The sequence below is a fragment of the Hypanus sabinus genome, chromosome X2, assembly GCF_030144855.1.
Source record: "Hypanus sabinus isolate sHypSab1 chromosome X2, sHypSab1.hap1, whole genome shotgun sequence".
Classification (NCBI taxonomy): domain Eukaryota; kingdom Metazoa; phylum Chordata; class Chondrichthyes; order Myliobatiformes; family Dasyatidae; genus Hypanus; species Hypanus sabinus.
In genome coordinates, this window is record NC_082739.1 from 37,463,222 (window position 1) to 37,487,651 (window position 24,430).

General features: G+C 40.8%; 1 protein-coding gene across 3 annotated transcripts in view; it reads left to right on the forward strand.

Annotated features, from left to right (window-relative positions):
• The window catches only part of pknox2 (pbx/knotted 1 homeobox 2), a 489,281-nt gene that overhangs the window by 397,601 nt on the left and 67,250 nt on the right, over window positions 1-24,430 (forward strand). For all 3 annotated transcript variants that reach the window (XM_059957270.1, XM_059957269.1, XM_059957271.1), the window contains 2 exons: window positions 69-183; window positions 8,663-8,760. In XM_059957270.1, coding sequence (XP_059813253.1) covers window positions 69-183; window positions 8,663-8,760 — 213 coding nt within the window. The remainder of the gene's footprint in view (window positions 1-68; window positions 184-8,662; window positions 8,761-24,430) is intronic.

Consider the following 24,430-nt stretch of genomic DNA (forward strand, 5'->3'; position numbering starts at 1 on the left):
CTGTAGATCCAGACGTTGCTTATCAATTCCTTTCATACTTTTCTTATCATTTGCTGTTTTTGTTGCAGAGCTCTCCATCCTCTCTGACAGCGATAACCAATTCTGTCAACTCCCAGGGGATTGTGGTACCGACCTCTGCACTACAACAAGGGAATGCTGCCATGCCAACACAAGTGGTAACAGGTAAGGGCTACCAACGTGTGCTGAGAAGGGCTGGTTGGTTTTATATTTTATCTTCTCCTTCCTGCAGCTTGCATTCCCTCTATCCTTGAAACCAACACCACTTTTCTACTTCCATAGCAACTGACACATTAATCACTAAAGAATACTTGTTTCTTTTCATCAAGAAGCAAAGGAGGATGGTGACGCATTCATAGTTAGAAATGTGTTACGTGTTGTTATGAGTAGGCAACTTACAATCATATTTGTATTGGTTAACTGTTGACGCATTCATCAAGATACATGCCATCTTGATGACACCATGCATAATGATATCGAGGTAATAGAAAAGAAACAGTGCAGAATATGGTGTTACAGTGAAAGTATGGTGCAGATTGAAAAGTAAAGTGGAAGGGCAACAATGAAGTAGATTTGGAGATCAAAAGTTCAAGGGTATCTTCAATAAAAACAGAAAATACTCAAACATTGATCAGGTCAGGCAGTATCTCTGGAGCGAGAAACAGAGTTGACATTTCAATTGTAAGAAATTTCTTCAGAACTGAGAAAGGCAGTAGCTGTTTTCCTCAGCACTAAAAATGCTTCGAGCAGTTACCATCCATGTTACTGACCTGGATCAGCAACCTCCAACAAACTTTGATCAATCTTCCTGGATATTTTTAATCTTGTAAACCCCAACTTTCCAAAATGGAATACGAGTTTTCCTGTCAACTTGATATTTCATTTTTTGGTCTAGTATAAAATAAACATTTCCTAGACTCGTCCCCTTAAGGACTGAACAATATTCCATTCTGTGGCTGGAATGAGATTGATGTGAGCTTCACTCGTGAACCTCTGGACAGAGCCTAAGTAAGGGAAGGATGCAGATTTGCAGTCAGATACTCTAGCAATTGGTCAGCAATATGGGATGGAACCTCACCAGGCATTTATCCTTCCCCTTGGATATGTAGGGTTTTGTTCTCTTTGCTCAATCATATTTTAATTAATTCTTGGGATGTGGACTTTGCTGATGTAGGTACATTTATGGATAAGGTGGCAATTTACATGAGCATCATGCTAGGCTATTTCAGAGCTTTTAGATAAAAGAACGGAGTTGCATCAGTACTAGATCAGTTAAAGATGGCCCATTTCCTTGTCAAGAGTACCTTGCTGAACTGCTATGTTAGCATAGACTACAAGTGCCATGGTCACATTTACTGATGCCAGCTGCTTATTTCCAAATTTCCTTGCAATATCACTACCTTTTTTATCCTCAGAGAATAGAGACCATACTTACAGATCACAGAGATACACATGTTTATTAGTTATTTCAAACCTACGTTCCAACTTTTAAGGACTTGGTGTTGCTCTGAGCAGAAATTTTGTCAACAAACAGGATATAACGAATAGCTTCATGTAATGAAAGGAAATGAACTGGAAGAGATTCCGATTTATTTATCGCTAATGTACGTCAAAACACAGTGACATGCATCGTTTGCATTAACAACCAACACACCCAAAGATGTGCTGAGGGCAGCCCGCAAGTGTTGCGCACTTTCCGGCGGCAACATAGCTTGTCCGCCATGCGCGGCCGAACAACACAACCGAACAGCAAGCCCTATTGCCTCCCTCCCTCCCACCCACCCACGCACATACACAGTCCACCAACCCCAGCCGAGGTCGTTTTCTTCAGCCTCCAGCCTCGAGGAATTGCAGACATTGGGCCTTTGACTTCCCCAGAGGACTCACAGAGGGGAAAAACGCTGGCATGAACTACATGAATTAGAATCATAAATCCATATGACACAGAAAAAAAAGGCCCTTGAGCCCATTGAAACAGTTCCAACCACCTATTTACACTAACCCTACATTAATTTCATTTCATTCACATCGATCCTACCACTCACCTACACACTAGTTGATCTTAACCATTTAACTGTCCAACCTACATGTCTTTGGGATATGGGAGGAGACTCACATGGTCATGTGGAGATCATGCAAGCTCCCAGCTAGCTGGCACTGAAGGTCAGACTTGTACCTGGGCCTCTGGCACTGTGAGGCAGTGGCTCTCATTGTCTCAGTATGCTGGATTAGGTGGGTGAAACAGCCTGTTTCTGTATTGTAATCATAGTGTATTTCTGTGATTTGTCTTTATAGTTTGCAGACTGTAATAGAACAGTTGTACTGCAAATCTCTACGTTGTTGAAATATGTATCAGAATCTGACCGAGGGTATGTGGGTGTGGCATCCGTTAGTCTCATGAGACCATGGATCTGTGCCCTCTCCAGGGCAAGGTTGTATGGGAGACCAGCAATTGCCCATGCAGCGAGTCTCCCCTCTCCACGATACAGCCTGGCACTGGTGTCGTCGCAGGAGTTGCCAGAACGAGTATACCATGGATTTTGTGCTCGTTGTTCTGCATCTTTTACACTTTCCTAAAGGAGTGGAGCTATTTACTTCTATAACCATGGGGAAGCTTAGAACCTCTGTGCAGTTAATGACTGTAATCTGGATTTAGTCCGGCCCTGGACTCGACATGACAGAGCATGAACTTCCCCAAATTTCTCAGCACCTCAGCCGAGAAAGCTGCCACTGAGCCTGCAGCAGGTCAGGGTTGAACTTATTCTCAGCGAGAAAAGTAAAGGGGTGGTTAAGTACAACTTGATTTTAGATTTTCTTTTGATTTATTGAGTGGGGCTAAAGTATTTGTTATTGAATAGGATTTTCAGGTTTTTATGGAGATACAAGAGACTGCCGTTACTGGAATCTGGAACAACAAGCCAAGTGCTGGAGGAACTCAGCAGCTTCAGGCAGCATCTAGATGAATGGTCTTAACCTGAAAGCTGATTTTCAATTTCTCTGCATACATGCTGCTTGACCTGAAAGTGTCCCTCCAACATCTTGTGCTCCCTCCCCTCCCTCCCAGTTTTTAAGCTTGGAGGGCTGTAAGACTTGTGCTGCATGTCAAAGCTAATTCTGGGCTGGGCTTTCCATGTGTTCAGACTGGCCCTGCATCAGGGCTGTGGAACTTTGTACCAGGAAATCTCTCCATGTAAGATTGAGCAGCACAGTATGGGAACAGACCTTATGGCCCACTGTATCCACACCAACCTGTTTTTTAAAAAAAATATACTACCAACCCTAACCCATTATAGTCACCCTACATTCCTATCAGCTCCCCTCAGCTTCTGTCGTCGCAGCTTATAGTGACTAACTAATCTACCAATCCAGTCACGGAAAATCTAGAAAAAAGCATGCAGATGCTGTTGAAAACTATGTCACGGGAGCGTAAGGCAGAGGCTCTACAGTCGATCCTGGTTATTGAGCCACTGATGGGATATTGAATGCTTTCCATTTTGGGCACCTAATATCTTTACCAAGCACTGACATCAGTTTATTATTGCTACTGGAAAAATGTTGAGGTTTTAGAGTGGGTGCCTGGTAGTTTAGCTGAGATAAAGTGAGTAAAAGTGTTATCAGTATACAAATTCTTGTAGGAAGGTGTCACAAACTGGGCAGTTTTGACTGGAATCACATTTCTCCAAAGATTTGTTGGTCCATCAATGCCTTATATAGCAGAACTATGAACTTGGGTGATACTTTGAAATTTTATAACATCAAGGAATTAGACTATAGGTATTGGTCTAGTTATTTTCTAGTTTTTAATTATAGAGAAAAAAAACTATGCTATGATTTATGCTCCGCACTGGCTTCCCCCGATCTTCTCCACGAGTTTCTTCTATTTATTAATTTATTTCTCGGAAAATAGTCATTGCTGCTCAGCCCAGCATTGTTTGCTGATCTATCAAGGATATCTTCAAGATGTGGTGCCACAAGAAGACCCTCACTATCCTTGACATGCACTCTTGTCATTACTACATCTGGGGAGGAGGTGCAGAGCTTGAAGACCCACGTTCAACAATGTAGGAACAACTTCTTCTCCTCCACCATCAGATTTCTGAACTGTCCATGAACTCATGACCACTACCTCATTATTCCCTGTTTTTATTGCATTATTTATTTATTTTGTGATTCATTTTAATTGTCTTCCTCTGAACTGTCCTGCTGCTGCAAAATAACATTTCATGTTATATGTCAGCGATAATAAACCTGATTCTGGTCCCCTAGATGCCCCAGAAGATGGCGGAAAGCCATCATCTTGAACTGTTGCAGTCTTTCTGAAGAATGAGCTCCCTCATTGCATGTGGGAGGTTACACCAGGATTTACACCTTGCAACAGCAAAGAGCTGCTTCAACTTTTCACCTGCGGCATCTGTCGGGACAGATTCATTCTGGATCTGGAGGGCTGAGCGAGCTAACAGGCATGTGGCGGGGTGGACTGGGTCCTGGGTGATGACCTGTGCTTGGAATTCCTTGAGCATTTCAAAGCTTTCCATCTGTCAAAAGACTGTAAACTGATGGAGAAATACAAAGCTATTTAAATGGATTGAAATTGAAATAAAACGATTTAAAAGATTCAAATACAAGGTATTTAAAACAAAGAATTAAATAACATAAAATGAAATAAGTTATCTTTTCCCATTGGTGCCCCCTCCATATTCACGAGCCTTCCTTGACATAAAGACCATAAGATACAAAAGCGTTATTAGTCCAATCAGTCAACTGACTCTGCTCTGCCATTCAATCATGGATGATTTTCTTTTAACTCCCATTCTCCCCGTAACCCTTACCAATCAAGAACAAGTAAAGACAAGTTTTTGTTGCTCCACTATTCTGCCTGATAATGCATCCTCAGATGCAGTAGCACCCAACCTTCAGCATGTCTCAAACTTCGACCTTTGACCCGCCATCTGCCAAAGGCCAAGGTATGTTTACAACTGATAGGCAGCTGAATCTTTTGGACCTGCCTGCTATTTGTCAGCATGATATAGGTTATTGTCTCACAGACATATCAAAATTAATTTGCCAATAAAATACTTACTTTGCGAGTTCATTATTAGTGCAGCTCTTGCTGGCTGCAGTTAACAGTTCTGATCAGAACAGCTGACTTTCACCAGCTGAAATTTCAGTTGGACCCAGACTCACACACCTGTACTGTTAAAAGTGGAAATCTGAGATGTTGTAAAGGAGTCATGGCACCATGCATGCCTAAACACAAAGAAGTCTACAGGTACTGGAAATCCCAAACAACGCATGCAAAATGCTGGAGGAACTCAGCAGGTCGGGCAGAATTTATGGAAATTAATAGATAGCTGACATTTTGGGCTGAGCCCCTTCAGGACTGAGAAGGAAGGGGGAAGATACCAGAATAAATAGGTGTGGGGAGGGGAAGGAGGTGAGCTGGAAGGTGAGAGGTGAAGCCAGCTGGGTGGGGATGGTCAAGGGCTGGAGAAGAAGGAATCAGATCAGGGAGGCGAGTGAACCATAGGAGAAAGGGAAGGAGGGGCACTGGGGGAGGTGATAGGCAGGTGAGAAGAGATGAAAGTTAGTGAGGAATAAGGGGGGGAGGTTAAATTTGATTACCAGAAGGAGAAATCAATATTCATGAAGTTGAAGACCACCCAATAGGAATATAAGATGTTGCTACTCCACCCTGAGGGTGGCCTCATCTTGGCACAAGAGGAGGCGATGGATCGCCACATCAGAATGGGAATGGAAAGTCCCCCACTTGTGGCAGATGGTGCAGAGATGCTTGAAGAAGTGGTCCCCCAATTTACGACGGGTCTCCCTGATGTAAGGGAGACCTCATCGGGAACACCAGACACAATAGACAACCCCAGAAGGGTCACAGGTGAAGTGTTGCCTCACCTGAAACAACTACCTGGGGCAGTACATAAGGGAATGCAGATTAGGAGCAGGAGTTGGCTCCTCCGCCTGCTCTGATATAAAGTAAGTTCATGGCTGATCCAATTACAGTCTCAGCCTGACATTCTTATCTACCTATGGTTGTCAGGAAATGTAGAGGAGGCTTATCCCAAGCACGGGTCAGCAGAGATAATTTAGCGGTGAGTGTCAAACTACAAAATAGCAAGCCATGAGGGGCTACAAAACAAGAGAGACTAGTTACTTAACACAACAAGGTAACCGAAGGCTAGGAGCAACTGGTTGAAGCTGGTCAGTTCAAATGAGGGCTGGATTTAATTAGACTGTAGGTGATAAGTTGGAAATGAGTGGCAGGTGACTCCTGTAAACTGGGTGGAGATTGGGAGGTACTGGCTTGTGCAGGCCTGGCAGTTGTATCTTTCATCTCCTTGCTTTTTTGTAATTCAGATCCTGCACAGGTCTAACCTGTCTTAGGGTACAAGAACAAACTGATTTCGTTTGGGATTCTAGTCCTAATTGTATAGGGCAAAGAGAATGCTAAACAATTCTTTTTATTTTAGTTCAATATTTTTAGATTATCTCCAAATGCTTATGTGTTTGTAATTAAAATCTTAGGAATTTTTAGATAACTAGTTTCAGAATTCATAGCTCTAAATTGCACCTGAATGCCAGAGGTGTTTAAAACCTTTTAGAATTCCTATAAATTTGACAATGGGCAAAGCCCCACCTCCATCTCCACCTTCTGTCAAAGTCTTTTGGCAATATTCCAGGTGTGTTGTTTCTGCCTGAGAGCTTGTCACTGCTGTGGTAACATCTCCCAATTCAAAGTTCCAGAGGACTAGCTAACTTAACCCTCAGAATTCAACCCTGGTGTATTGGGCTTGAGTAGTGGGTTGTATCCAGCAGGATCCAGCTCTGCATGCTTCGATATTTGTGCATGGTCTCCTTTCTTTCTTCAAAATTTTGAGTGTACTCATTGAGTGCCAGTGGCGTGAAGTTTCACAAATGACATCTTCGTGAGAGAAGCAAGCATGTTTTATTAGTGGCAGTAAGTGGCTGGTTGGTTGTTACCGAGGATGGGAATGCAAGAAGAATAATTTGTCATCAATCATATGATGGCACTCTTCTCTCCTTTCTCAAAGCATTTTTTTCTCAACTCATTTTTAGAAAGGAGTTGTTCTTGGGATAGCGGTTGACATTGTCAAGGAACTATTTATTACCCAACCTTGGTTGAACTCGGGGCATTGAATCAATTATGCAATGCAGAGCTAGAGTTTCACGTAGGCCATTACTTTACCCAAGGACATTAATTTTCATAATAATTGGCAACTTTTTTTTCTGATAATGCGTCACATACAAGATTTATTGAATTTCTTTTCACAATTTGCTATTTTATGAAGTGCACTGTAAAACCTTGGGGTTGTCAGTCCTATAACATAACCACTAGCCAATTAAACGCATTTTTTTAAAACAAGATTTTCTATCACTATGCTTAGTCCTTCTTTCCTTGGTTCAGTATATCTTTCCCATTTGCCCTGTCCATGGCAAGCTGAAAACATTTTTGTACCACTTTGTTGGTTTATTATTGTCACGTGTACCAAAGTACATGTGAGAAACATTGGTTTTCATGCCCGCGATACAGTTTGTTTCATCACACCAGTACTTTGAGGTTATACAGGAGAAAGCAAAAACAGAATGCAGAATAAAGTGCTACAATTACAGGGCGAGTGCAGGGTGGGCAGACAGCAAGGTGGAAGGCCATGATGAGGTAGATTATCAGCTTAAAAGTCCATTTTGTAGTACTAGCAGGTCATTCAATAGATAGAAGCTCAAGGATAGAAGCTGTCCTTGAGTATTGTGAGGTTGTGTTGGTTTATTGGTTAAAAAGATAAATATTGTGTGGCAGCTCTGAATAAATTTATCACTTTTGTTATTCATTACATTTTAATTTTCTTTTCCTGTAAAATGTCTAAAAACTTGACATTACGTAAGGTGAGGAGAAATAAGCCAACTTTTAGATAACTTATCTAATATCAGTTGCCAGACGCAGCTGTGGTTTTGGAAACGTGTATCCATTAGTGGTGTATCAGCTTCTGAGAATCATATCATTTTGAAATTTTATTCCAGTTGTGTAAAATCTAACCTGCAATGTGACGGTTATCAGGATGTAAACTTTTGTCCTGTGTTATTAAATGATTATAAGCAAGTGTGTGGAACCTGATTACAAATGGCCCAGAGACCTGACTTGTGTTTAGAGGGTGGGAGGGGGAGAAAGAGTAGTGCCATTCACATTTAGGCCCTTGCCATCCAGTGTAGCAACTGAAAAGCCAGATTGTTATAAAACAGCAGAGCAATTTTGGATATTTCCTGTACAACTAACAAAATACGGTTAACAGAGTTTAAAGAGTTAAGGATTTTACCTTTCTGAAATTCTTGGCCCTTGATTACCGTTCTCAATAGCTGAGAAATAGATGCGTCATAAAATCTCATTTGCAGATAATATTTTGTCTGCCTTAGTTGCATTATTGGATTGCTTTTCCTATATTATTTTGTCTGCTTTTACCTGCATTATTTTGTTTGCCCTTTCTGTATTGTCTTGCCCCATTTGACTCTGGAATAATAAAACTGTACCACATGAATGCAGATTAATTTATGATATTGAGATTCTTAAAAGGGAAATGAAAATATTTCCATATTATCTTTGTGCTGTGTTCTTGCACAGGTGGAACAATTTACCAGCCAGTAACTATGGTAACCTCTCAGGGTCAAGTGGTGACCCAGGCCATTCCGCAGGGTACAATACAGATCCAGAATACACAGGTAAGAGATATAGACAATTTTTGTCACCCTATGTATTTAGCCTTTGAGATCAAAGCATTAGCATCACTATGTCTAATCTCTGAATTTTCCTGATTGAATTACCCTAACATCAGACACAAAGAGCTTCCATAAATCAGACTGAAAATTGAACAGGTTCAGCTGAGTGCCTGACTCAGGAATCTGCCCCTCCCCAAGAAAACCAGTACAAATCATGAGGGCACGTGAGCCACAGTCAGAGTACTGATTATTTCCCAATCAAAATATTATTAATGCAGGTTGCTGACTTAACTACTTTGAGATGATAGTGTATATGTGGAAGAATGGATAAAGATAAATTGAGTCAGGACCTGTTGTGGCCCAGTAAATATATTTCTGAACAGTACACCTCATGACATCTGATTTTTCACTTCACTGTTTATGGAATCTTGCTGTGCACATTGGTCAATGTAACAATATTAATTCCTTTTTAAAAAGTAATTTACTGATTGGACCACCTTCAGGTTATGTAAATCTCCATTAGAAATACTTCCACAATGAGGCCACTCTCAGGGTGGAGGAGCAACACTTCATATTCCATCTAGGTAGCCTCCAACCTGATAGCAGGAACACTGATTTTTCCCTCCAGTAATTCTTCCCTCCCTCTTCCCTCTTCTTCTAATCCTTACTTTGGCCTCTTACAACTTCTCACCTGCCTATCACCACCCCCTGCTGCCACTCCTTCTCACCTTTCCTACCTATCCTATCAGATTTCTTCTCAGTCCTTTGCCTTTTCCACCTATCGCCTCCCAGCTTCCAAAGTCACCCCCTCCCCCATCCACCTGGCTTCACCTATCACCTTCTAGCTTGTCCTCCTTCTAGCTTGTCCTCCTTCCCCTCCTCACAGCTTTTTACTCTGGCATCTTCCTCCTTCCTGGCGTTCTGATGAAGGGTCTCAGCCCAAAACGTCAACTGTTCATTCAGTTCCATAGATACTGCCTAAGTTGCTGAGTTCCTCCAGCATTTTGTGTGTACTCCTCTAGATTTCTAGCATCTGCAGATCTCTTCTGTTTATCATTAGAAATACTTGCCTGTTTTTGTGTTCACCAACATGTGGGGATTGGATGCTACAATGAATTAGACACTTATGATTTGAAAATAATTTCAAATTGATTGGCATGACTATCTGCTGGCCTTAAGCATACTGTTTAAATGAAATCAGAATTCATCTCCTTCAAGGTTTCAAAGGTACATTTAATGTCAGAGAAATGTCTCGAATATACATCCTGAAATGCTTTTTCTTTGCAAACATCCACAAAAAACAGAGGAGTGCCCCAACGAATGAATGCCAGTTAAATGTTAGAACCCCAAAGTACGCCCACCAGCTCCCCTTCCTCCCTCCCATGTGTAAGTGGCAGCAAGTAACGATCCTTCCCTCCCCCCACCAGTTTAAAAAAAAAGCATCGGCACCCACCACCGAGCACTCAAGCATGAGCAAAGCAACAGCAAAGACACAGACTTGAGGTACTCCAAAGACTACTCGTTCACCTGGTATTTGATATACCGCGGTGTGTGTGTGTCTCTCTCTCTCTCTCTCTCTCTCGCGGGAGAAAGAGATGTCTCTGTTTCACATTGAGAGGGAAGACATAACACACAACTCGCTGGTTTACGATGTTAAAGTCCGGTGCATCATTTTTTCCGAGTTCTGTGCCCAAAGATCTCGGGTCTTTGGGTACACAGCCTTAGATTTTCCATCTCCCACAACGCAGCGATCTCCTGCCTGGACACTGACCTTCATCCGCCCGTCTCCAGAGCCACGAGATCTCGGCCCTCCGAAGGTGAGCGAAGCTCTTTGGCCGCGCCTTTGGCATGCCGAATAATGGCCAGTTGTGAAACCTCGAGAGCAGGTCCCATTTCTGCAAAGAACCTTTAGTCAGCGTGTAACTCCAGGTCAGGGTCTTCAAAAGAACCTGAAAGGGAAAAATAGAGATTTTAAAGATAGAAATAGAGCGGTTTCCGAAGATGCAGGCAAAGGAGTCGCCGTTAGGTGCCATTAATTCTCCTAAGCTCCTCCTTTAAGAGGACAAGATCCATCAGGACTGATGGATGCACAGCACTGATTGATGCTAAAGTTTAGATGGTCAAAGTTGCATCAGAAATCCAGTGGCCTCTTGCAGACACTGGAGTTGGGATACTTATGTGAACTATGCACAGCAACGGGACAGAATGCAAAGAGTTTTGTTGTTTCTGCTTCTAAAGAGGTTGAGACTGAATGAGAGAGTTTGTTGCCTCCCATCTTAAGCATAATTTTGATCAAAAGATGTTAGTAACACTGAAGAGGCAGAAGTTTGTGGCAGCAATGGAATCAATGTAGAAATTGAATGTACTCATTACATTTTTATATGCAAGTCACATGTGAGGTATTGATTCAAATAGGTGGACTCTAATATCCAAATGTCACCCTCCCTTTCTGCCAGTCTCAATGTTCAGTAGTCAGGGTAATGGAATCTCTATCTGCAGTGATGTCTTCTCCATTCTTGTGTTTTGTACCGGCTAAGTCCATGATGTGAGTCACACTCACAAGCCCCTGTATCAACTCACACCTCACAGCTCAGTGGAGCCATTCTCACTAATTGGGCCACACTATCACAGAAGGTAAATGAATCTCACCTCCTGCCTTCACTGCCATGTTCCTCACCTTCATGGTTGTCTTTTAGGTAGCTGCTATGCAGAGATGCTTTTAAATTCTTATTCACTTTCAGTTAATCAGTAAATACAAAACACTTACGAGCTCTGATTGCAGTTGTTAAAGACGTCAGTCCATAAGGCATAGGAGCAGAATTAGGCATTTCATCCCATCATGTTTACTCTGTCATTCACTTACTTACTTGGGCCCTTAGCTCCCAGTGGAGGATAGGCCATTGACGACCCCCTGTGTCCATCATCCTCTGAAGTCGATGATATGGTTGTTCATCAACACTTCTGCAATCCATTCCATCCACTGTTATCACTGCAATACCATTAAATACTGGTCACACCAATTAAAATTTATTATACCAATTAAAAGAACATTAATCACACCTAGGAAAGGCGTTGGCCTACACAGGTTCACCAGAGCCCTGTTGACCCGGCCTTATCCATTTCCACCTCTCATGACAGGGACATAGGGTTGGAATTTGAGAGGCTCTGTCATTCAATCATGGCTGATTAACTTTCGGTCCCAATCACCAGCCTTCACTGTTCTTCCCTTAACCTTTAAACCCTTTTCCAATCAAGATCTACCATTTTTCCCTAAATACACCCAGTGACTTAACCTCCACTGCCATCTGGCAAAGGATTCCACAGATTCACCATCCCTGGCTGAAGAAATTCTTTGTTACCTCAGTTTCAAAGGGCATCCTCTCATTCTGAGGTTTGACCTCAGATCCTAGATCCTCCTACGATTGGAAAATCCTCTCCACGTTCACTTTATCCAGCTCTTTCAGTATTCAGTAGAAAACCCTCCCTTGTCCTTCTGAGCCGTGTTAGGCCCAGAGCTATATATTTTGCTTATAAGTGTTTTCTTCCAGGGTTCCATTTAGTGGAAAGAATGCCATTGCACTACTTATGTGATATCCTTGCCCAATTTTTGAATCTGTTGAGAGATTTCAAATGGGCGATAGCTCTATACACAGCACATGTTGGCAACAAAAGAGGGTGATATCCAATTTCTGGACATCTGTTTAAATAGGGTGTGCATAATAAAGTTATTTGGTTGGATATCCTGTATGGGATAATATCCCAATTTATTTCAATGTGTGAACAGTGACAAGAGTCTGACAATAAATGTAATTACTGCAATACCATTAAATACTGTGTAGCTTGATCACACCAATTAAAAGAACATTAATCACACCAAGGTTGACCTGCATTTATTTTCAGGCCTGAAGTTCAGAGAATGTGCTAGTTGTCAAATCAGAAGGAAAATGATTATTTCTCATTGACTTTCACCAAATGATGCTGCATAGACACCTCATTATTTTTTTTGATTAAGTAGAATTCTGACAGAAATCTTTATAAGTGCAACAATTCATTAGCACTCGCTGTGAGGCAGTCGCTGCAAGATACCAAAAAAAATTACCTTCTATAATGATACAGTGCCTTAAACTGGTCTTAATGATTGCAATTTTAACAGCAATTCTACTATATGAAATATTCTTATTGCATTGTTTGTGTAAGGAATTGGGCCAAATAGTTGGAGAGACAAACCATGTGTTGGACCTTCAATGAAGGTTCATCGCAGAGCCACCTCACACCTATCTCCCACTTCTCTCCATACATAAAATGGGAACAAGTTATTTAACCCTCAAACATATTTCTCCAGAGCAAGGTCTTGATTGACCTCACTTTAATCCCAATTACCCCTTCTCACCCCGCTTTGCTCAGATCCCTTGACAACCACGTGTGATAAACAAGCTAAAGATCATAATCGTGGAATTTCAAATAATTGCTCAGCATCCACAACTTTTTGACACAGATAATTCAAGATTTCTATTAGAGTCTGATGTATAAATGTTCTGGCTCTAATTTTCAGCTTATTTTCTTTGTTTCTTTTTGGTAACAAGTTTTTCTCTTCATCTGTCCTATTGAATTCTTTCAATATTACAATCTGATCATATCAGTCTAGTAAAGTGAAAGGAGTGCTAGTGAACCTAGAATTTTAATCCAAGTGGCAGGGCCGTTCTGAATTTTCTACCCACCTGTAACTATCAGTTTTTATCATACAAGGGCTGTTCAAATCACTCTTCCCATTTCTAATAGCCCTAGAGAAGAAGCTAAATGAGTTGCTTGCTGAACCTTTGCAGTCTGTATGATGGAGGCATTTTTCTGGCGCTATTGCATCAATAGTTCCAGTATCTTGGCCCACCAACTTTGAGAAAATACTGTCTATTCTAAGGCATGATGAACATAAGAAACCAGAGTTGGAGTAGACTTATCTCCACAGCTCTCTCAGATAGGATATTTCCAAAGATACATGACCCTGTAAGAGAAAAAATACATCTTTGGCTCCATCCAAAATGGAAGACAACTTATTGTGAAACATTTCTCCTGGTTTGAAATACTCTTAGTGGGAGAATCGAATTGGCAGCATCCTTCCTGTCAACCCCCTTCAGAATCTTCTTTCAATAAGATCACCTCTTGTTTCTTCAAACCACTGAGATTTGGCCCAACCTCTCAACCTTTCTTCATAGATCAATGCCTTCATGCCAGGAATCAAACTAATGCACCTTTCCTGAATTGCCTCTAAAACAAATAGATCCTTCCTTAAAAAGGAGAACAAAGCTGTACCCAATTCTCCAGGTAAACATCCCTAATGTTGCATTTCATGCCTTTTACAATAAAGAAAATATTCCACTAGTCTTGGTAATAACTTGGCGTATTTGCCTACCTGCCTATCTGCCTGATAATATTCTGTGCTTCATGTTCCAGGATCATACTGTTTAAACAACTTGCTTGTTGATTCTTCCTTCAAAAGTGGATAATCTCACATTTATACTTGTTCTGCCGGTTTCTTTACCATTCATTGAACCTATATACATCCCTTTGCGGGGGATCCCTTCATATCCATTACACAACTTGATATCTCACTCATAGATGTATCATTGGCAACTTGACTAATGGTATATTCAGTTTCTTCAGTCAAGTCATTGATATAAGTCATTGAGGCCACAGCACCAGTCCCTGTGGCATTGAGTAATTGCCAGTCAGAAAAAAGACTCATTTATCCTGGCTCTGTTTGCTATTAGCCACACCCTATTCATGCCAATGTACCATCCCCAATCTTGTACATTCTACCTTGTGTGTAATCTTACCAAGTGGTGCGCAGCTAAGTGTCCAACTCATACAGCTGGTTAACTTTGCCCTTTCTTGTCACAGATGTTTGGGAAGTGTTGCTGGAGTAGTCTTGGTACACAATGTGCACCATTGGTGAGTGAAGTTAACTTTGAAAGTGGTGGATTTGATGGATGCCAGTCAGCCAGGCCTTGTTTTGGATGGTTTTGACTATCTTGAGAATTCTTCGTGCTGCTTTGACCCAGACAAATGAAGAAAATTCTATTATAATCTTGGTTTGCACCTTGTGTTTAGTAGAAAGACCTTACAGAATCGGGAGGTGAGCCACACACCACAGAGTGACCTGGCCTCTGTAACCAACGTGCTTGCATTACTGGTGACATGACTTTAAATGCTCCACATCGGAATTAAATCCCCCTTTGGCTTCCTCTGTTCTCAAGAAAATGCCCCCAGCCTGTCCATGCTTTCCTCCATGACTATAATTTTCCAGTCTTGGCAACATTCTTGCAAGTCTCCTCTGCACCCTTTCCAATCCAGTCACATCTTTAGGATGATGTGAAGGTTACTTGCTACTTGTATTGGACGACTGGGCTTCAACAACGGCATTTGTCTTACTTTGTGTTGATTGCTGTGACTTGTTTCCACCTCAACGCTAACGTTAGATTTGCTTGAATTCCTTGATGTCACATCCTGTCATGTTCTACCTTGGTATCAAGGGGATCCTTAGCCCCTCACTGCTGAAATTCAGTTCATTTTGTCCATATATGGACTGAGGTTGTAATGAAGTCTGAATCAGAGTGGTCTTGGCAAAACCAAAACTGCCATCTGTGAGCAAGCCATTGATCAGTAAGTATTTTTTGGTAAATCTAAGTTGATAACATTACACCCAGGATTTTGATGCTGCACAAATTTTCCGCTTCTTAGAAAATACCATTGTTGTAGTTGTACCGGAGTCAAGTCAAGTCACTTTTTATTGTCATTTTGACCATAACTGCTGGCACAGTACACAGTAAAAACGAGACACCATTTTTCAGACAGACAGACAGACATACTTTATTGATCTCGAGGAAAATTGGGTGCTACCATGGTGCTACATGAAACAGTACAAACACTACACTGAACTACGTAAGACAACACAAAAACTACACTAGACTACAGACATACCCAGGACTACATAAAGTGCACAAAACAGTGCAGGCATTACAATAAATAATAAACAAGACAATAGGCACAGTAGAGGGCAGTAAGTTGGTGTCAGTCCAGGCTCTGGGTATTGAGAAGTCTGATGGCTTGGGGGAAGAAACTGTTACATAGTCTGGTCGTGAGAGCCCGAATGCTTCAGTGCCTTTTCCCAGATGGCAGGAGGGAGAAGAGTTTGTATGAGGGGTGCGTGGGGTCCTTCATAATGCTGTTTGCTTTGTGGATGCAGCGTGTAGGGTAAATGTCTGTAATGGCGAGAGGAGAGACCCTGATGATCTTCTTAGCTGACCTCACTATCCGCTGCAGGGTCTTGCGATCCGAGATGGTGCAATTTCCGAACCAGGCAGTGATGCAGCTGCTCAGGATGCTCTCGATAAAACCCCTGTAGAATGTGATGAGGATGGGGGGTGGGAGATGGACTTTCTTCAGCCTTCACAGAAAGTAGAGACGCTGCTGGGCTTTCTTTGCTATGGAGAAGGTGAGGGACCAGGTGAGATTCTCCACCAGGTGAACACTAAGAAATTTGGTATTTAGCAGAACAGCTGGATCAAGAGTGGAAATGCTCAGCAGTGCAGCTGAGATTCTGTTCAACAATATTGTAGTGTCTATGGTGTCTATTTGATTATGGCTAAAGTTATAACCAAAATCTGAATTTGCTACACACACGCTCTTCTTCAAAGTAAACTGGATAGAAATCTTGATAAAGACGAGAAAATCTGAAGATGCTGGAAATCTGAGCAACACACATGAAATGATGGAGGAACTCTGCAGGCCAGGCAACATCTATGGAAAAGAGTAAACTGTCAGCATTTTGGGCCGAGACCTACAGAATTTTCCTCTTTCTATCCAGCCCAGTGTCACTGAAAACAGTTACAATGTGACAACATAGAAGAAGGCTATGTGGCCCATTTTGTTGATATTATTCAAGAAAGAACTGTCAGCCTAATCCAACTTTGCAGCACAAAGCCATAGAACATAGACATAGAACAGTTTGGCACAGTACAACCCCTTTAACTCTGTTAATCTACTCTAAAATCAATTTAACCCTTCTCTCTGCATGACCCCCCCCCCCATTTTTCTTTCATCCATGTGTCTATCTAGGAGTCTCTTAAATGTACCACTGTGCCTCTCATAATTTTAGTAATGTATCAGGTTTTCCTTTAGCCATTGGTACTCCAGGAAAAACAATCTGAGCTTGTCCAAGTTCTCCTTATAGCTAATGCCCTCTCATTCAGACAGCATCCAAGTAAACATCTTGTGAACCAAATTCTCCACATCCTCCTTGCAATGGGGTGATCAGAACTACACACAATACTGCAATACAACTGCAACATATTCTGTTAAATGTGTTCTCCTAACTCCTGCAATATAACTGCATCTTTTCTATAGGCACAGTGGTCAGAACTAGACGCAGTAATTTGAACTCAGCTAGTCTACAGTTTTACCTGAAAAGTTTTTTTTCCTCTTTCAACAGATGCAGCCTGACCTGCTGAATGTTTCCAGCAATTTTTATTTTTATTTCAGATTTCCAATGTTTGTAGTTTTTTTTTAAATTTTAAGCTGGATTTACTTTGCTTTTGTATTCTATCCCTTTGCTAATAAGGGTATCCAATAAGTCTTTTTAACCATCTTTTGATCTCTGAATCTCCAAACCCTCCTCATCTCTCGGTCTAAATTATTAGAATACATTGCAAGAAGCTAAGGATTGTGTATTGAAGTCTTTTGAAACTCACGGTAATGGCCTTTCAGTTACTGTCGACAATTTCTCTTTGCTTCCCATCACTGATACTGTTGAGGATCCATTTGTCATTTTGCCTGGATCCCACATACTTTTACCTTTTTGTTAGGTGGCCTATTTAGGACCCTGTCTAAGGCCATGCTAAAACTGCAGTGGACTACCTCTAATACATTGCTCCCCTCAACCCTTCTCGTTAGGGCAGGAACAAATTGATTACTATTAGTAAGGTGCAACCTTAACATATCAGTGCTGACTTCTTTGAGTGAACTCTGCCTTTTAAATGAAGGCTTTTATTGTCCTTCAGAACTGCTCCCCAATCATTTGCCCACTATCAAACCCAACTGGCCTGTCGCTGGTTGTTTTCTCCTTTCCTTTGTAAACAACAGTACAAAATAGTAGTCCTCCAGCCCTTTGACTAATCCTGTAGACAGGAAAGACTGAAAAATGAAAGTCAAAGCCTTCGCAGTAATCTGGGCTTGGTGATTTATCCACTTTAATAGGTGTTCAACTCTTTTTGTTTTCTTTCTTATTGTGTTTGTCCATTGAATATTTCACATTCTTCCTCTGTAACTATGATGTTGTCTTTATCTATTGTCACCCCAAAGTTTCTGAATCCCTGTAAATAAAATCAGCTACTTCAACAAATAGATTATTTTCTAGCCTATCTGGCTTAAAGAATTTATAGTAATTCTCTTGTGGTTAGGTAAAGATAATAGAATTTTTAGAAACTTATGTAACTGGAAATGTTACTTGGCAACTATGAGTATAGATTAATCCTTTTTTTCCCCCAAAAATGCAATTTTTTAGCCCTGTAGGATATCACCCTTCAAGTACTCATCCCATAATCTTTTAAATGTATTAAGGTTTCTGTCTCCAAAACCCCTGCAGGTATTGAGTTCCAGCCCTAATATTCTTTGGGACAAGAATATTTTCTTCAGCTTCTCTCTAATTTTCTACCAATTTATTTAACCTTAGCCTTTTGGCGAACAACCACTCCACCAAGGAAATGGGTCCTTCTTCTTCACTCAATCTAGGACCAATAACAAACAAGAGAAAGTGTGCAAATGCTGGAAATCCAAACAACACACACAAAATGCTGGAGGGACTCAGCAGGCCAGGCAGCATCTATGGAAAAGACTACAGTTGACATTTCCTCTAGCATTTTGTGTGTGTTGCTAGGATCAATAATTTTGCATTCTTCAGATCAATATCCCCTCAGACTCCAGTCTAGACAAACTTTCATCGTTCCAAGAGTACCTCCTTTTGTATCTCCTCTGCTAGATATATGTGGTGAATTGCTGATAAACTGCCTGAAATAGCACGTTGTCAGGTGTTTCATAAGCCAGGTATGATTATTGAGCTGGAAAGGAGGCAGGAGGGAAAGAGATTAAAAAGATTAGAAGCCTTTTGAAGCTTGGTAATAACTTCCTTCTTTTATGTCAAAGGAGCCAATTTCTTCTTAAATTTTCTTCTCCCAGACTAGCAATTGTGTTGATCAAGTTGGTTGTCATCTACTTCAGATAGTACATTGTCAATAATTTTTTTCATGAACTTTCATTCCTTGGCTCTCAGTGAGATGTAAATGCAGGAGATTCTGCAGATGCTGGAAATCTAGCGCAACACACACAGAATGTTGGAGGGACTCAGCAGGTCAGGCAGCATCTGTGGAAACGAATAAACATATAAATGGATGTTCTGATTTGATGAATGTTGACTGTTTATTCATTTCCATAGAAGATCTCTGAGCTATGCTTGAGACAGTAAGCGACGTTACTGACTCCTTTGATATTTTGCCCAGGCAAGCACTGAAACTGTGATGACCAGAAACAGCTGTTTGAATGAGACAGGAGAGGAAACAAACACATCCCTTGTTTAAATGTTTAAAAACATGAGAGCCTCTATGTATATATAGATAGACAGATAGTGGCTGTCTTGTGCTTTGGCCTTCCTTCCAAAGTTACATGATTCATTGGATTACAATGGGGCAGTGTCAAAATACCTTCTACCACTTCTGTGTTCAGTCCTAATTCATTGTTCCTGACTAAATAGGTGAAGGTTGAATGTGGAAGTGGCAGAAGATTTTAGCTAAGCAACACTACCCACAAACAAACACTACCCACAAAGCAAAACACCTTTTCCAGAAGCTCCTTTCTGGAAAGCAGTCTAGGGCTATTAAAACAAAAAAAACTTCACACCATCTTAAAAGTTTCTTCCCCCGTGATCAACTGTTCTAGTTAGCCCCAACCTCCCCACCTGCCATCTTTTACCTCAGTCACTGCACTGCGCTGTAAACACTCAAACCACTGTTTATAATGCTGTTTACATTATAAATACATGCTGATATTTAAGTATTTATGCACATTTTATTCCATATATGTACTACTAATGGTATTTTTATATTATAATTCTTTACTCTTTACAATTGTTGAATTTTTTTTGTTGCATGTCACACAAAACACACAAAAGCAAATTCCTGATATGTGTAAATGTAGTACATGGTGAATTAAGTTGATCCTTGATAACATTGATCCTTACACTAAATTCTCTTGAGAACTTCTACACACAAGTCAAATCGTAGAATCACATGGCAAAGAAAGAGCCATCTTTGCCTGTTAGTCCTTTGAAGAAACATCTGCCCAGCTGTTGCCATTGCCCTTCTCTTTTCGTAGGTCTGGACTTTGACTTTTTAAGATATTTCCTTCAATATTGAATGCACATCCACCATGCCTTCAGGCAGTACATTCCACATCAAAATACCTCGCAGAATAGAAAATATTGCACCGTCATTTACCCTTTAGTTCACTTCCAGTTTTAAGCCATGATGCCAGCCCTTGTGTGGTGTGCAGCTTGGGCCCACCTAAAAATGCGATGCCAGTATAATTCAGGATATGCCAAACAGCAGGGTGTGTATGAAAGAATAAAGCTAAAGCTGCTTGACCTTGCCTGGAGGTTGATTGCTTTGTGGAGGGTTAGAAATTCCTGAGGAAATGAATGCCTCACGTAAATGGTCTCCAAGATTTTTCATTTTCAGACATCACTTTGAACATTCTCAATGAGGCGGCAGTCTATTTCCCAAGGCTTTGACACTCCTACTTCCAGTTTCAAGGAGATTCTTGATTTCCAATTAACACTCCAAGGCAAGGGAAGTGGATGCAAATGGTTATGGAAAAGTTCAGCACGGTTGTCAGGAAAAACGTAGGGTGATTTATATCTGTAGCGGTCTCCAAGGGAAAGTAAAAAAGGCAAACGTTCTTGAATTATACACTGAAATGCAGTGTTGCGTAATAATAAGTTTTAAGTGAAACTATGAGCTGTGAAAAACAAATGGCTTTCTGGACCTTTGAATCTTTGTGACACTTATTAAGTGTAGCACATCATGTGGTACATCTACAAGAGGTCACTGGCTGAAATGATATACTTCTGGTTTAATGTGTGCTTTATTTGTTACACAGTTTGTATGATTTTCACATTTGAAAATACCAAACCATTAATTTTTTTCTCTATGATTTTATTTCTATGCATCTCCCCCTAAGAGATGATTTAGCTCATTAATGGCTTTTCCTAAAATTGAGGCCTGAGGCTGTAGTTATTATGAAAATAAAATGAGCTCTCGCTTATAACTTAAGCAGTTGCTCTGGTGTTACTTGCACCTTTCATACTAAATTTTGCCTATCATCTAATCCTTTAATCTTTAACATATTTATTGTGTGCCTATCTTTTGCCCTTTATCTCTTTTGATTCCCAACCATTGTGGCCTCTACCACCACTGCCTCTCTGTCTGGTTTGGTGGAAGGCCAAGGTAAGTAAACAAAAAAAATGGGATGAGACAGGTTTATAAGGCCATCAGAAACAAACCAAACATTGGTTCATTTTAGAAAAGTAGAATTGAAAATGTAGGAAATTGAGGGGAGACTTGATAGTAGCATACACAATTATGAGGGGTATAGATAGGTTAAATGCAAACAGGCTTTTTCCACTGTGGTTGGGTAAGACTAGAGGTCATGGGTTAAGGGTTTAAGGGGAACATCAGGGGGAATTTCTTCACTCAGGGTGGAATGGGCTGCCATGGAAGTGGTGGATGCAGATTCGATTTCAATATTTAAGGGAAATTTGGATGTATGTGGATGGGAGGGGTATGGAGGGATATGGTCTAAGTGCAGGTCAATGGGACTAGGCAGATTAATAGTGCTGTAGTGTTCTGTAACTTTAAAAAAAGAATTAAAGCAGATTATGATTTGCACAGTCCAGTGAGGGGAAAAAAAGCACAGTGAGAAATGAGGGAATAGACACATAGATAGTGTTATATGAATAATGCTTAGGGATTGGTGGGCAAAGACCAGTTGGGTCAAATGGCTCATTTCTCTTCTTTACATACTATGTAATTAAGGGAATTATAGAATCATTATGATACAGTAAGAAGCAATGTTGCCCATCGAGTATTTGAGAAGATTTTTTTTTGTAAAGTGATCTAATCAGGCCCAATTCTCACTCTTACCCTGTCTCATTTTCGCTTAAGTATCTGTCCAATTTCCTGAAATTGAGTCTCTTCCATGAGCCTTGCGGGCAGGAAGTTGTAAATGTTAGCCACTCTTCACATGATAGATTTTCTTCACATTGTCCCCTATCTTTTTCCAATCACAGATTTGTTTTTCTAGGTTTTTAAACTACCTACTGATTGGAATAGCTTCTGTCCTATCCTATTTAAAGGCACCTTTAGAAATGTGCCATTTGTACGCTGTCCCTATATGAAACATATAACTTTGTAGTTCCCTATAATCTATCTGCTACTTATTGTGCCGGCCTACTTGTAAACCCTTGCAGTCTGTTACCATCCTTCTTGATGTCTGCCAAGTTCAGTGTCATTTGCATATTTGGAAATGTTACCTTGCATATACAATTTGAAGTCATGAAATAATGGTTCCCATACTGATGCCTATGCAACACCACTGTCTACGTCCCTCCAACTGGATTAATGACCATTTGTCAAGTCCCTTCATTTTATACAAAGGAAACGGTTTCTCATCCACGCTGTCACTCTTTCTTTTATTCCATGAGCCTCCATTTTGTTAGCTAGCCTTTTTAGTGGAGCATAGACTGAAATTCCACATTGACAAATCTACAGAATTCCCTTTGTCAGCCTTTGAGCAATGATGGGTCATCTGGTCAATCGATCCTATCCTACCATCAAATGTGTTCATTACTGATCTGCCGCAGGCTTCAACTCATCTTCTGAGCCAGATCTCCATAGCCCTCAGTTCCCTAATCCTTCAATAATGTATCTAACTTCCCTTTAAATACCTCCAGTGGTTATGCCAGGGATTCACACTCTCTGCAAAAAGAAAATTTGACATATCTCAGTTTTAATTGATTATTCGCTTATCTTGGAATCTTGCCCCTTGGGCTTATGTAAGTTCCAATAAAATCACTTCCATTCTTTTAAACTCCGAATGCAGGTCTAACTTTTAAACATTCACGACAGGATGACCCTCTCATTGCAGGAATTAGGCTACGTCCACACTACACCGGATACATCTGTAACCAAGCTTTTTCTCTTCGTTTTGCCCTTCCGTCCACACTGAAAAAGTGTTTTCCTCCCCCCAAAACGGAGCTTTTCTAAAACGCCCTCCAGAGTGTGTAAATTTGAAAATGACGATTGGGCAGAGTAGTGTGGACGGGGTAACCGAAGATTTCTAAAAATGCTGTCATGACATGCCGGAACAGATGGCCGTATTTCATTGTTTTCTTCAACAAACCCCCCCCCCCCCCCCCACACACACAACCTAACAATTTCAGAACAGACGGCAACAAGACTGAAGCCAGAAGAGTTAGAAATGTACTCACCACATACTTTGACCCATGATTTACTGAATTAATAAGCATTCTCACTTTGCCCTGTTTTCTGTCCTTGCTCATATGAAGTTGGTTTACCTATTTATGCAAGTACTTCTCTGACAATAGATGTGTAACCGCCTGATGTAACATTGCATGGAAATACAAGATAACACTGATGCAGACATGTTTTATACATTTAACAAGGTGCAACATAGTTGGTCAGTTTTTCAATGTTTGACGTCAGCCGGGTCATACTGTCTGTGAACTCCCTGTCAGTTGCCTCCATATGCTCTAGTATTTGTTTCTTTTTTAGTTTTAAGTTCTCCTGCGCGAGAGCCAACAGCTGTCTGTCGTTTGGCAATTTCCTTTTAATTTTTTTAGTCTGTAACTGCGCAAACACGCACTTTCACAGTGAGATTCGACCCAAATTTGTTGCTTGTTTTCTGTAGATGTGTCCTGAGCATGCCCAGTAGAGGAGGTTCACCCAAATATCTGTTTTAATGTGGATGGAGGTATTTTTGAAAATGCTTGGTGTGGACACCTATCGTTATTATGCGAAACCGTCATTTTCAAAATTATCCAGTCTAGTGTGGACATAGCCTTGGCCTTGTGTATCTCTTCTATACTGCTGTCAATGACTTTACTTAAATGAGGGAACCAAAGCTGCACAGTTCTTCATGTGAAACCTAGCTAACACATCATTGATATATTAGTCAGGGAAGCCAAACACAATTTGCTTTCAACAAGTCTTCTCTGGCTGTGCCTTTTCATTTTTCCCTGATTTACAAATTTCCCCATCACCAAAATCAAATTAATCAATCTGTATTACCTGGGCCTGTTCTTGGGGTCCTCATCCAAGGCATTCAAGGCACTCCTCTTAGCAAGTTAATATTTCATCTGTAACTCGTGACATTACTTTAAGTACTCTCGGACTTTCTAGAATCTCCAGTTCTTCAGGTTCCAACCCATCTCTACACCTACTGAAGTGTTGAAGCATTTTACTCCTTGCTTCAACTGATACAAAGTACCCACCCAAAAGTATGTAACAATGTACTGTAGCCGTGCCTTTTCTCTCAATATATTATTACGAAC